The sequence below is a fragment of the Calypte anna genome, chromosome 8 (assembly GCF_003957555.1).
Source record: "Calypte anna isolate BGI_N300 chromosome 8, bCalAnn1_v1.p, whole genome shotgun sequence".
NCBI lineage: Eukaryota > Metazoa > Chordata > Aves > Apodiformes > Trochilidae > Calypte > Calypte anna.
Window position 1 is genome coordinate 9,329,286 of NC_044254.1, and position 13,842 is coordinate 9,343,127.

A 13,842-nucleotide genomic window follows, 5' to 3' on the forward strand; every position below is an offset into this window, starting at 1 on the left:
TCACTACCCACTACGGACTTAATACCAAATGAATTGCAGCTGGCAAGAGTCACCAAGCAGTCATCTGCCTTACATCCTTCAAAAGTCACACAGATCACTAACAAAAGCAATAGAGAGTCAGGGGGGAAAATAAGAGAAAGCAAGATGAGAACAAGTGATGTAATACAATCCTTTAACCATTGCTCCAGAAGGAAGCTTTTTTCAATGCTGCATTTTTAAGTTGTAGCTTTTAGGGTAATCTCTGAGTTTACGTAATTAAATCGACACATGGCCTGACTGCACAAAGCGCTAATAGCTCTGTTGTGACGAACGTTTCACGACTCAGACCAGGGAGCGTACTTACTGCTCAAATCAGTCAGAAATAGCAAACTGCTCGTGTCACGAGAATTGTAAACATTTGTGGTTCCATCTAGCGGTTAGCAAACAGACCAAAACGGTGATGAACCATGAATTTTTTAAGAAAAAAACCCTCTTTTCCACTCAGCTTTGAAGTAACTAGTGTGAGAAGTTCTCCTTCCCGTTACCATAGCTGCGCCTTGCAAATAATCACAAAGCTCTTTTGCAGAAAACTTAAACTCCACACTGACAGTCCCTTTGTTCTAAAATAAGGAATAATGCTTAAGACTTGTGCAAAGTCCAGATGTTCCCAATTTCTCATTTTTTACCACTGCTAATTACCGATGTACCCCAAGTGTTCAAAGCTGAGTGAAAACGCATGGAGAATTTATACCTTCCCTATCCTTCCGCAAGCCTACCCGCTCCAGGAGAGCCCCTGACAGACTCCGCACAGCCACACATCTGTTAGAAACCCCTCGGGTCGCCAAGCCCTCCAGGGGAGGCACGGCGGAGGCGGGGAGAGAAGCGGCAGCCGCCCGACTGCCCGCGGCTGTGGGGGTCCGGAGGACAACGCCGCCGCCCGCCGGAGCCCGCTGCCCCGCGCCGCAGACCCGGCTCCGCAGCTCCCGAAATGAAAGCCCACCCGTGCCGCAGCCATCCTCAGGCCCAGCGACGCCCATACCTCCCAGGACCCAGAAGGAAGCCCGGTCCGGTCCCTCACGCCAGCCCCTCCTCACCCGCCGCCCTCGCTCCGGTGGAAAAGCGTCTTGCGCCCTCTTCCTGCCCCGTTTGAATGCGCGGGCAGGGCGGGGATTGGCTGCTGCCACGATGCGTCAGAGGGGGCGGGCCCGCGCCACACCGCCCCCACCACCCGGGGGAGCAGCGCTTCAGACCGGGTTCCCACGGGCATGGGGGCGACAGCGGATACGCTGCTGCCCGCCCAGCGATCCCCGCCGCTTCCGTGTCCGAAAGCCTTCCCTCCCCTCCGGGACCGGCGGCCGACAATCGGCTGAGGGCAGGAGGCTTGGCACAGCCGCGGTCTCCCCGCCGGCGCCCCAGTGAAGAGAGCCGGCCAGCCGCGTACGGAACGCCGGCACCGGGCTGCGCTCGGAACGCAGCGCTCAGCAACCGACCCAGCAGCAAAAACCGGGAGTGTTGAAACGTTTGAGGGGTGCAGGATCAAAATATCAAGTGCCACTTCGTGAAATCTCCGCAAGAAATAAAAACCGGTCTCTTGCTGAAGGGTTTATGCATTTTTTTTTTAAATTTGGTTATTTGTAAATACCGCGTACAACGTAGTTAATTCGAAGACGCTTAGAAAGAAATTCCAGTAGAGGGAGACAAAAGACAAAACATGGGAGGATAAAGGGTGTGTTTTCCCCATGCGTGACTGTTAAGCAATTAGAAACATTGCATTAAAAAGTTGAAATTATAAACAACGTTTCAGATTACAGAACTGATCGTAGGAATTTGTAATCAATAACTATATAAATCTGTTACTTTTAATCCCAAGCATGAGTGCCACAGTTATGCCATCTCTCTTCTAGGAGACAAACTTTTTGTTTGTAGTTGTGAGAAAAAATTGAATCAGCTTTTAAGAATTTGTTTGCTACCAAAGACAGTCTACCGTATTGCTGTCTTTTAGCCGAAGAGTAAGCGTTCAATGCACAGGGCTAGCATCTAACTACCTAAAACTAATTTCTCTAGCCTCAGTCTAAAAAAAAGCAACTTTTGATTGACCTCAGACTTTGGACAGTAAGTCATTCAACACTATCAATATGGTTTTGGTCTCATTTCCAGAAAAAATTGAATTGCCATCTGATGTCAGAGAATGGCAATGGTTACACTTAAATGAGTAGTAAACGAGTATGAACAGTTATGATCAACTACAATGTTTCATGAAATAAAAGCAAATTTCTTATTTAACTTATGTATTATCTATTTCTGTATAATTAAGTTATACTAATAACAGTATTTCTGCTAGTGCAAAGGGGACTTTTAGCTGGTTCACAGGCAATAAAGGAGAAATTAAACTTTCAGTACATTTACAAACAAAACTTGCACATGTGTTCACAAGAAAACCCCAGAGAGCATACTGAGGACTCAGAAAAATGTTTCCCATGGAAGTTTTTATGTAAACTAACAGGAAGAATTGCCAATCTGTTGCCAATTTTTGGGGGTGGGGAAGTATTATTTGCAAAGATCTTACCTCCATTAAATGACATAAAAATTACCAGAAAAGTGTGTTTCATAATAAATCTGAAATGATTATTGATAAATATTAAAACAGAAAAAAAGCATCTTATCTGTTTATGTTGCAAGCAAGACCAGACTACTGGTTTTGAAAAAGGGTTTTCCACAGAGTAGTTTTTACAAGGCACTACTGCAATTCAAACACACAATACCCTGTACTTCAAAAAGAAAATGAAATGAGACTCCTTAAAAAACTGAATATATAACTTCTTTTAAAAAGGCAAGATACAAGGCATCATAATTCCATGTTTATTTTAATCACATATTCATTATAATTACACTACCATAAATATATCTTTATTACCTCTGAGAATTATTTTTGTCATGTTTTCTAATAATGTCCATAATATTATCTCCTGTTACAAGGCTATTCTCTGAGTGTTTAAGTCTCTGTTGTTCCCTTCTCTTTTGATCATGAAGATATGGGGAATTAAGCAGCTGTGGGGGAAGGATAGTGCCTGTTGGTTTCACTCTCTTCACAACATCCCAAAAGAGCTTCTTGCTGTTGTTATTGATAAAAGTAATTGCAGTTCCACTGTGACCCAACCTCCCTGCTCTTCCAACCTGAAAAAGCAAAACCTCACTTTATTACGTCATTTTTTATCAATATTAAATGGAATATACTGTATTTATATATCCTTGACATTTATTTTCTGTTATAAAACAGCAATTAATCTGATCCTCTAAGGACAAAGTTTCAATAAACTTCCTGAGGTCCAGCTATGCAGATCTGAAGCCTTAAGCTTAAATGCATCTAAAATAACAACTTGCTTGGGACATACCAGAAGTCTAATGTTGATACTGAGATCTATTATATAAACTATGAACTCAAGACTTAAATCTGGTCCGAAAAAATATGTTTTTGAAAGTGCCACATACACGTGCCTTGGATTAAGCACAGTAAGTACAGCATGCATGACCACAAAAAAGCCCTTTACTTTCAATGTTCTAGTAACTTAAAATTATTTATCATTATTATCCAAAGTGCTTGAATAAATTACATAAGACCCTACAAAGACTCTATACTTAGGAAGAGATAGGATGTTAATACTGATACAGCTTTGAAGCTAACAAAGATTATTTTATTTTATATTACTGGCTTGAAACTTTAGTAGAGAGAGAATTAAAAAACAAGTGTACTGCAGTTAGTAACACAGAACACTTCAAGAGTTCGTGAGACTGGCTGACTTCTAGAGGTCTTTCCCACCAATTCAGAACAGGGCTAACTTCAAAGCTAGATTAGTTCTCTGAGGGCCTTCTCCTGTGGGGTTTTGAGTGCCTCTAAGATGAAGGTCCCACAACCTCTCTGAGCAGCTGTTCCACTGCCCAACTTCTCTCACTGTGAAAACAACTTCTCCATGTTATCAGTCCAGAATTTCCCTTGCAGCAAGTTTCCACTGTTGCCTCTCACCCTTTCACTGCATCCCCAAGACACTCTCTGTCTCCTCTACAACTGCCTACTACCAAGGAGAGCAAATAGATTTCTACTGCAGCCCAAACATGCCCAGTTTCCTCTGCCTCTGATGTACCAGTCCCATGACTTTGTCAGGACTCTCCACAGTTTCTTCTCTTTTCTTGTGACATTCTCAAAACTGGATGAAACAGTACAATACTGTGGATTCGTAAGCACCAAAAAAAGGAATGTATTAGTTCTCTTAAGCTGCTAGCAAAACTAGGGTTAGGGTGTGTGTACATACACATAAATACACATTTGTGCAACACACATGCTACCTTTTTTTAAAGCAAGAAACCCTCAGCATAAAAAGCAGATGAGAAAATGAAGCAGAAAGACAGAATGAAGAGAAAGTTCACAGCTGGTTTCCTGATTGTATTATATGCGTATTCCACACTTCAGGTGAGCTGCAGCAGAAAGAGGCATATTTGGCCTTTCCTCACACTAACAGTAAAAAAGATGGTAAACTTTGCTTTCTATACACACAAAATGATATAAGAGAATACAAAACAAGAGGAATAACACTGCAAATATGATTCATATAAGAACCCTGTTATCAGTTTTAGTAATTTACATTGGAAGTACAAGAACAGTGCTCTAAATTTTAGTAATTTATGTAAGCTATTAAGGAAGAGATATTTAGCACTTTCCTTTCCTACAAAAACAATATTGTATACAGGAAAATAATCTTTGTTTAAATTTAAATTTAGATTTCCATAGGTGGGTATTATTCTTCAGTATTCTTTTCAAGGAGTGCTTTAGCAGTTTATTTATTTACCTGATGTACATATTCATCCATACTTGAAGGCATATCAAAATTTACTACCAGTTTGACATTGACAAGGTCAAGCCCTCGTCCAAGGATTCCAGTACTTACTATAACTTCATACTTCTCTTGAAGTAATCCCTGGCAAGGAAAGAATAAACAAAAATTAATTTTTTTTTCCCACTTCATGTTTTGCACCTCCCTCCTTGAAGAGAGACTTAGGTTAGACATTAGGAAAAAATTCTTTCCTGTGAGGGTGGTGAGACACTGGCACAGGTTGCTCAGGGAAGCTGTGGATGTCCCCTCCCTAGAATTCTTCGAAGCCAGGCTGGATGAAGCCTTGAACAACCTGATCTAGTAGCAGGTCTCCCTGTCCATGGCAGCGGGATTTGGAACTAGATTATCTTTAAAGTCCCTTCCAACTCAAGCCATTCTATGATTCTAAAGCATATGTTAAGGTTAGTTTTACAATATAAGAAGACACTCGTTGGGATTATTCTATTGCAGAAGCAAGAATGGCTCCCCTGTATTCTTAATTTAAATAGGAATATAATTCATAGAATTAAAGAGAGATCAAAACAAGAAACTTAATAAAAAAGTAGTCATGATTTAAAGTTAAATGCATATTTAAATCCCCATTTCAAAGCAAATAACCTAAAAAATTAATGCCATTTAAAATGGCATTATTATCTACAGCTTTGTTTGGTCCAGGCTTTATTACAGAAAAGCCATAAATTATGACCTAGCTCATTCAAATTAGGCCATCTTCTAAAAAAAACCTGGCCATTTAAAATCTATCAAAACCCTAATAACTTTAGGAGGCACAAACCTGTAATATGTCTGTTCTTTCCACCTGAGACTTTTCAGAATGCATAGCTGTACATTGTAATCCTGTAATCTTATGAACAGCATCACTCAATAGATCTGCTCCTAGTTTACAATCCACAAATACCAACACTGGAGGCTTGAAGAGTTTCTTATCCTGTAAAATTAAACAGCTCATGTAAGGAGGTATTACAGCAGTTTGCTGGTCTTCAGCAGCTACCTGGAATAAATTTTTTCTGCTCATTATCTCTAACATTTACAACATTTTGTTTCAAGTGAATAAATGTTCTTTCACTCAAAATAACAAGATACCAGCATGAAACTACACCAGTCCATACATCATAAACGTGTAATGATTTGTAGACTCAGAACTCAAGATCGTATCACTATGTGCATTTTTAAAAGCCACATGACTTCCTTTATGCTTCTTAATAACTCTAAATTTCTTCAAGTTCTGACAGTCAGTTAAAATTCTTATTTACTTCCTGGATAACCTCAGCCAAGTCCCAAAAATACCCCCCCAAAAAGTACCCATAGTAGTACTCAAATAAAGAAAATTCAAGTAAGAACTAAATTAGCTTTCTCACTGGTTTCTTTAATTACTTTTAAAATGACAAACCACTCCTAGGCTATAAAGCAGCTATGATAATTCTTAAAATGTCATAGGACTAAAGTCCTACTCCTCTACAATTCAGATAACCAGTACAGATCTTTGGGATGCCACACTGTAAATCACAGACACACAAATTTAAAAAAAATAATCAAAACTGTCATTTTTAACTTGGATCCCAAGCACAGAAATCTGGTCTGCTGCTGCACAGGAGGTGTGAGCAACAGGAGTGGCATAATCCCTGAAACTGCCATGAAAGCTCCTATGTTGCAGAAGTACTGAACTAGTGCAGTTATACGCTTAACCTCACTCCACCTCTTCACAGACTGTATGTACAGACTGGAACTAAAGATGTTAACCTGACACAGATGTGTAAAGACATGAATGATTCTTGAGTTTATAAATTTTGATAAGTTTATGAAAAAAATATTACACTTACATTTAGTATTTCAAACAGTTTTTTCTTTTTTGATGGTTCCTCTACCCACAAGATAATCTGGCGGACATTGGAACAGGGCAGATTCTTTTCTCCAATCGTTATTCTTACAAAATTGTGCAGAAGCTGATTTGCTAAGTGTTCAATGCTCACTGGAATTGTGGCTGACACCAGTATGGTTTGATGATCATGAGAGATGTCTTCCAAAATATCCAACACTTGCTGCTGAAAACCCATTTTTAACATGGTATCCACCTAAGTAAAAAATATTTAATCTTTAGCAGATTTTTCTATAAAGAACAGAATCCTAAATTTTAATTGACACAAGAATCATAATGTGTATGGCTGGCACATAATAATCCAAATACAGGGGTATTTTCAGTCAGAAGAAAAGCCAAGTGAAAAAAATAAAAACAAATGGTTCAAACTGGCCTACCAGTATCATTTTGGGTACTTAAGTGTAATAGAGCCAACACAATATGCACTGTTCAAACACATTTCAAATTGTGTAAAAGAATGAATTTTTCTTTTAAGAACTGTGTATCATGTTTATAATAAACACTGAATGTTTAATCAGTTTAACAAGTCACCCACATTGTCTCTGTATGAGCAATACAGCCCTAATAACAAATACCTTTTCAGCAAAAACTTACTTCATCCACCACTACAATTTTTATGCCATGCAGCTGAACAGAACTTTGTTTTATAATCTCAAGAAGTCTTCCAGGTGTTGCTATTATAACCTAATAAAGAAGACAAAAACAACCAAACAAAAAACACAAAAATAAAAATCCAACAAACAAGAAAAAGCAAAACAAAACAAAAATAAACAGGAGTTCGAAATTTCATGGAAGGAAAGATGACTGTCCTAGAAAATATAACACATAGTTAAGAAGGGCACTAATTACTTAAGTTATGTGCTTAAAAAGTCTTAAAACTTTTATAGGTAACTTAATAAATTATGAAGCCAAAAAGCATTTTAGAAACCTAAATGAAAGTGTCTAAATACAAGCAATAGAAAAAGCAAACTATTTTTGTTGTCAATTACAACTCCTTGTCTAACAAAATTCAGCTTTGAGAAGAGGCTTAGAGGAGCCTGTCTGAAGGGCAGCTACAAAGATGGAGACTCCCTATTTACAAAGAGTTAACATGGACAAGCAAAGGGGTAATGGGCACAACTTGCTCTTGGGGAGATTCCATGGGAATACAAGAGGAAAATTTTTCACTTTGAGGACAGTCAGACATTGGAATGGTCTCCCAAGAGAAGTGGTGGATTTCCCCACGTTGGAAAGGTTTAAGTCTCAGCTCAATGAGGTTCTGGGACATAGCATATAAACAATAATATTAGAAGGGTTGGACCAGATGATGCTTGAGGTCCCTTTCAACCTGACTTTCTATGATTCTATGAAAATGGCATGTTTCAGTCTTGAAATCAGCAATGTTGTGTGGAAAACTTTTACAAAACCAAAAAAGCTAGTATATGGTTAATCAGAAGTAAAAAATGTCATTAAAATAAAATGCATTACTGTAAAAATTTCAAGAGCTAACAATTATTTTAGCAGTTTAGACTTCAGAAAAAGCGCATCTTTGTGTGTCTGTGTATGTCAACAGTAACATTCTTTTGTGAACATCATAAAAAAATAACTCTCCATGGGATCTCTCCATGCCACAGTCCTTACCTTAACACTTTGTTTGAGACGGTGAAGCTGTGGTGGCAGTGGTAAACCCCCTACCAAGAGAACTGTTCTCATGTTTGGTAAGCCAGCCATCAGTTCTTTAGCTTGTCTCTCTATCTGAATTGCCAATTCCCTTGTTGGTGCCAAAATAAGGGCAGATGGAGTCTCTGTCTAGAAAGAGGGTAAGATATTTGTTGGAATTTGCAATTGCTTTATTATTTAGATAAAAAGTTTTCAAGATTATATCTCCCAGTACTAAAATACAAAGTGTATAGTGCAGCTACTGTGCATACCATTAGACTGTTAGTACGTTTTCTATCTCAAGACAGAAGGTAGAAAGGGATCCTACCTTTAACAACTGAGATCAAGGAAGTCTATACCTCCGTTACTCCTGCTTTTGAAAACAGATTAATGTATGTGTAAATACATTGTTAGAATAACTTCCTGACAAGAGAAAAGGGCCCAGAAAACTAGCAGTCATTTGCAGAGACTGCTTTTTTCTATTTCAGTTATTGCACTGAATCTGTAACAAAAAATTAGAATAAAATCCGTATGAACACAAAACAGAATGCCAGTTGACTCTGGAGATACATAAAAAAGGGAGTTTAGAATTTTTTATACTATAGAAATAGACTACTTCCCTTTACTATCTTGCACACCACTAAGTAAAAACATTAGGTATTTGAAGAAAGTAAGCAGTGACAGGAACTTTATACAGCAAAAACATGCCTCCAAAATTTAAAAGCCAAATTAATAGCTCCTCTGACCCACTGTCAGCCAGCAGAGATGAATCATTTAAGTAGTACAGTCTTTTTTTTTCTTTTGCTTTCTTACATAAGGACATTCAGCCAAATTATCACCTCACTGACACTTCTGCAACCCAGAAAACAAAATTACAGGGTAGTAACTCCTCTCAAGATTAATACAGGTTCCTAACTGTAGCTAACAAATACTAACAAAGTAAAACAAACATATGGTAAAATGGGGGAGGGGGATGGTGTGAGGCAGAATGGTGGTCCAGCTCCAAGATGCATTATTGCAGTAGCAGCAATCACCTTTTCAGCAAAGAAACAAAGCTCTCTCCTATAGTGATACTGCAATCACAAATTCAGGTAACAGTCTTCTGGATGGTGCATGTTTCTTTCTGGTCTCCAGCTGGAGAATCTGCAAGTGACCAACAGTAGGAGGTTGTTCCTTTCACACTGCATCATCAAAGGAACTACATAGTTCAATATTTGTGTAAAGAAGGGCTTTCTGAGTTGTTCTCAACTGGGCAACAGTGTTTAACTTAACAGTACCACACAGAAAAAAGGTTTTTACATAAATGTGGTGAAGCCAGGAACAGTCAAATACCTCATTGCCAGATTACACTTCTGCTCTTAACATTTCGTCTTTTGTACATTAAAAATGAAAACTAGTTTAAACAAACAAACAAAAATTCTTTCTTGACATATACATGAACTTATAAAGAATCCTGAAGACAAAGAATGAGAAAGATTGTAGAGAAATTAAGTATTATTCTTTGAAGTTCCAATTTTGTGCATGCATAAGTAGCATTAACTGTCTTACAGACTTTAATTATAATCAGAAAGAGGAAGTACTGGAGCGTAATATTCCTTGTTCTTAAATGCTCCTATCTAATACTTACATTCTTAAAACTAATGCTTTAGTACTTTAAAGATTAAACAAGTTAAAGAACCATTAGATTATTCTTTTGGAAAAAATTATACACATACACACATTAGTGTGTGTGTGTATATATATATATATATATATTAGTGTGTATATAAAGGCACCTAACCAGTCAAAAGATCAACTAGAATCACATCCAAAGTTTTCTAATTTATTTTCTAATATATCCTTACGCATCTTTTTTTTAATAAAACCACTAAAGCAAAAAGCAATGCTGAACTGCACACAAGGTAAAGTGTACCATTTGCCACTACTGATCATACACCCATGTTCTTACAAAACAGAAGTCTTAATTCTTTTGCCCACAGTCTCACGGGGGAGACGGTATCACTACAGGATTTCAGAAATTGTATTATATCAAATTTCTGTATTTATATGATGGTCATCTGAACATATTCCAACAGAAAATACTCTGTGAAACTATGCAAAGTCAAAAAAATCTGAAGTGTCATGATACAGCTACAAATTCTTGCAGAGCCTGGAATTATTTTCACTTTCTCCTTCAAGTAATTTAGGAAGTTTAGCACAGAATTTAGTTACCTTCCTTAGTAAGGAGAAACTGTATAGTAGATAATATTAATAGAGCTGCTTTACCTCCTGAACGAAGTGAAAAAACTTTTAAAGACATTAAAAATAATCAGCACCTCCCCCCCCTCCAAGAACCAACACTCCATCAATAAAAAGTAAAATAAATAATTGAATGCCAATTAAAAAAAAACACTGTAATTATATTTTCAGTTACATTGAGAATCCAAGAGAAAAAGCTGCAAACCACTTTCTCTAAACAGGAAGTGTTATTACCTCATTCAAAACCTTCATAATAACAGGGAGTAGAAAGGCTGCTGTTTTTCCTGAGCCTGTGTCTGCACTAGCCATGATATCCCTCCCTAACAGTCCAACAGGGATCATTTGCATTTGGATGGGAGTTGGGACTTCATAGCCAGAATTCTTTAAATTATGGTTTAAAGTTTCAGGAAAGCTGCAGTGTTCAAACTCCATAACAGGTCTTGGAACTTCCTGGCCCTGGACAGCAATACCTAGCTGGATTCTAAGGTTCTCAATCTGCTCATCACGCAAACTCAAAATAAAGGAATGATCTTTGTAGAAATACGGTGTATTAAGCAAGTGAGTTTCTGCCTGAGATTCTGATTTTGTGAGTTGATCAGATTGTAGCTTTTTTCCCTTTTCTTGAGCTTGTAGAAGGTGTTTGGCTTTACATTCCAAGCTACAAACATCTTCATCTGTTTTATCGCAGATATACTCTCCGTATCGACCACAAACAACACATACAGGTTCTCCAGGTTCTGCCCAGCGCTGGGATTTGCTGAAAGATTTTATGGGTTCTTCTGAAGAATTATCTTCATCAGTATTTTGGTTGTCCTTTCCCAAAGTTGTGTTAGCAACACCAAGATCTCCAGCTACAGGTCCTGTGTGTTCTTGTACAACTTCATTCAAATCGCATCTTGAAGCAGAAGTTCCTGTTGCAACTGACTCCACTGAGTCTTTACACTCAGTGGTCTCCTCTGGCCAAGATCCTCCAGAAGACAATTTATGTTTCTTAGAGTTACAACTTTTGTCCTCATCAGCAGTTCTCTTGACTTTAACAGCTCTTGGTAAAAACATATTTCAGTACACTAGAAAGAAAATACATGCAGTTGTTAGAAACTACTTTGATTGAGAGAAGTACATTATACTGTTACCACAGAAAATAAAAACTAGGAAGTACATTTGCAAACACAGAAACCACGTCTCAATCTCTGAAAAGATCTAGGAACCACCTTGTTTAAAAATTATCTTGGTCTTCACAATGTGAATGCAATGTAAAGCAATACTGCAACAGAACAATACACAGATCCACCTAGTGTTAGCTTTCAGTATTAGACATTTGCAGTTGCATTGAATAAAAACTTTGATTTTTCACTATGTCTGGAAATTACCATTTTGTGATGTTACCATATTTAACAGTTCTGTTGTTTTTAAGATTCTATAGATGCAAAACATGCGTTCTTCTATGATAGAGAAAAACCCACAACCAACCAAAATCACCAGTTCTGGAAAGGATGTGACATTTATTACGGGACCCATCCAAGACCACTCCTTTTGATGTCCTTTTCAAAGTCCACCCAAATTTAAGGCGGCTGTAAACTCTGACATCCGTTTAGAGGCCAACGAGCAAAGACTTACACAGTGACTTTGCCAAATCTGTACTGCATTACAAGAAAGCCGAATTAAGTGTTTATAAGTATCTATCATAAATATTTATATTGTCAAGCTTTCAGCAGTTGATTCTGAAAGTGTTAGATGTTCTTAGCAATCGTTTGTTATGGTACAATTAGTACACACAATATCGTAATTCTGACTTAATCGTATTCCGCATACCAGTCTCTTATCAACTTCGTTTCAGCTTTCTAAAAATACACAATGTACAGCTTGTCTTCTGCGGAGCAACGCAGAGCGGGGAAGCATGAGCCGGAACCCCAACACTCAGATGGGCTTCGCTGCCGGAGCGCGGGGCGCGGGAGCTGCTCCCCCTCGCTGCTGCCTCAGATGCGAAATCTCACCGCTCATTCTTCGTGCCGACTGAGAACTTCCCACCCACGAACCTTTCGGGTGAAGGCAGCAAACCCTGCTCACGAAAAGTGCGGGCTGACAAGACCTTATCGCTAGGGGGCTGGTGCCGTCCCGCTGGGCAGCGTCGCACCCTCTGCCCCCGCCCTCCTCTCCAGCAGCGGCTGCACACCTCACGAGTGACCACAACTGGCGTGGAGCCCTTTCTACCCTCCATCCAGCCCCGCCGCCCTGCCCGCACCCCTACCCCACTGCTGCGAGACGGAGCCCGACCCTGGCCCCCACCTCGTCCTCCTTCTCCTGCCTGGCGGAGTAAAGCCTCCTTCCGCACCGCCGCCGTCAGCCCCGCCGCCTCCTCTCAACACAAAATGGCGGCGGCCTCCGCGCCGGGCGGAAGCAGGGTACCGGCGGAAGCAGAGAGGCGCCGAGAGAGGCGCAAGGAAAGCGGCGAACCGGGGACGGGGCGAGCCGAGCCCAAGAGATGCGAGACGCGAGACGCGGGCGGGGGGTCCCGGCCGCAAGGGAAGCAGCGGCACGGTGCCTCAGGCCTTACTGGCGGCTGCGCGGGAGAGCCGCGGGGAAGGACGGGCCACGCTCCAGCTCTCCCGGGAGGTGGCCAGGCCCGTGGCGGCCGGGCATGCGTACGCGGCCTGGCAGGGGAAGGCCGCTGAGTTAATTGTGGGTTTGGATCTGGGACAGGCGGGTGATGCCCTCCTTAGGTCTGCTCACTCCACACTGTTCTCTGTAGTCACAGCCCGAGATGCCAGGTGCTGCAAACACACAAGTATTTACACACACAAAGAAAACATGTTATTACTGCATGAGGAAGGCATAAGGCACGTCAGGCAAATTCCCAGTGTATGCCTCAACCTACTTAAAGCACTTGTAAAAGCATGGTAAGAGCACTCACACGCTATGGATTGAGTTAGTTATTTTCAATAATTGGGATTGGAAGATCAGTGGGATTGGAAAGGACCACCGAGATCATCAAGTCAAACCCTTAATGCACTACCACTGTGGTTCCCAGACCATGGCACTGAGTGCCACAGGAGTCACTTAAAAACCTCCAGGGACAGAGAATCCACCACCTCCCTGGGCAGCCCATTCCACTGTCTGATCACTCTGTAAAGAATTTCCTCCTAATATCCAACCTAAAACTCCCTTGACAGAACTTAAGTCCATGCCCTCTTGTCTTACTGATATCTGCCTGGGAGAAGAGCCTGACCC

At 40.1% G+C, this 13,842-nt stretch overlaps 1 protein-coding gene across 1 annotated transcript; it reads right to left on the reverse strand.

Annotated features, from left to right (window-relative positions):
- Nucleotides 1-2,824: 2,824 nt before the first annotated feature.
- On the reverse strand, nt 2,825-13,160 carry DDX59 (DEAD-box helicase 59). The gene is made up of 8 exons (XM_030455647.1): nt 12,901-13,160; nt 10,849-11,681; nt 8,359-8,526; nt 7,333-7,422; nt 6,683-6,934; nt 5,638-5,790; nt 4,821-4,949; nt 2,825-3,153 (listed from the first exon to the last, which is right to left on the reverse strand). Exons 2-8 carry the CDS (start codon nt 11,668-11,670, stop codon nt 2,890-2,892), a joined length of 1,878 nt encoding a protein of 625 aa, XP_030311507.1. The 5' UTR covers nt 11,671-11,681; nt 12,901-13,160; the 3' UTR covers nt 2,825-2,889.
- Nucleotides 13,161-13,842: the final 682 nt, after the last annotated feature.

Bases quoted from the DNA above. Each gene is read 5' to 3' on its own strand.
- DDX59 (XM_030455647.1), bottom strand. From the start codon at position 11,670: ATGTTTTTACCAAGAGCTGTTAAAGTCAAGAGAACTGCTGATGAGGAC. The intron at 8,527-10,848 runs GTAATAACACTT...CCCTCTTTCTAG, and splicing joins TTATGAAGGTTTTGAATGAG to ACAGAGACTCCATCTGCCCT. The intron at 6,935-7,332 runs GTAAGTTTTTGC...TTTTTTACTTAG, and splicing joins AAATTGTAGTGGTGGATGAA to GTGGATACCATGTTAAAAAT.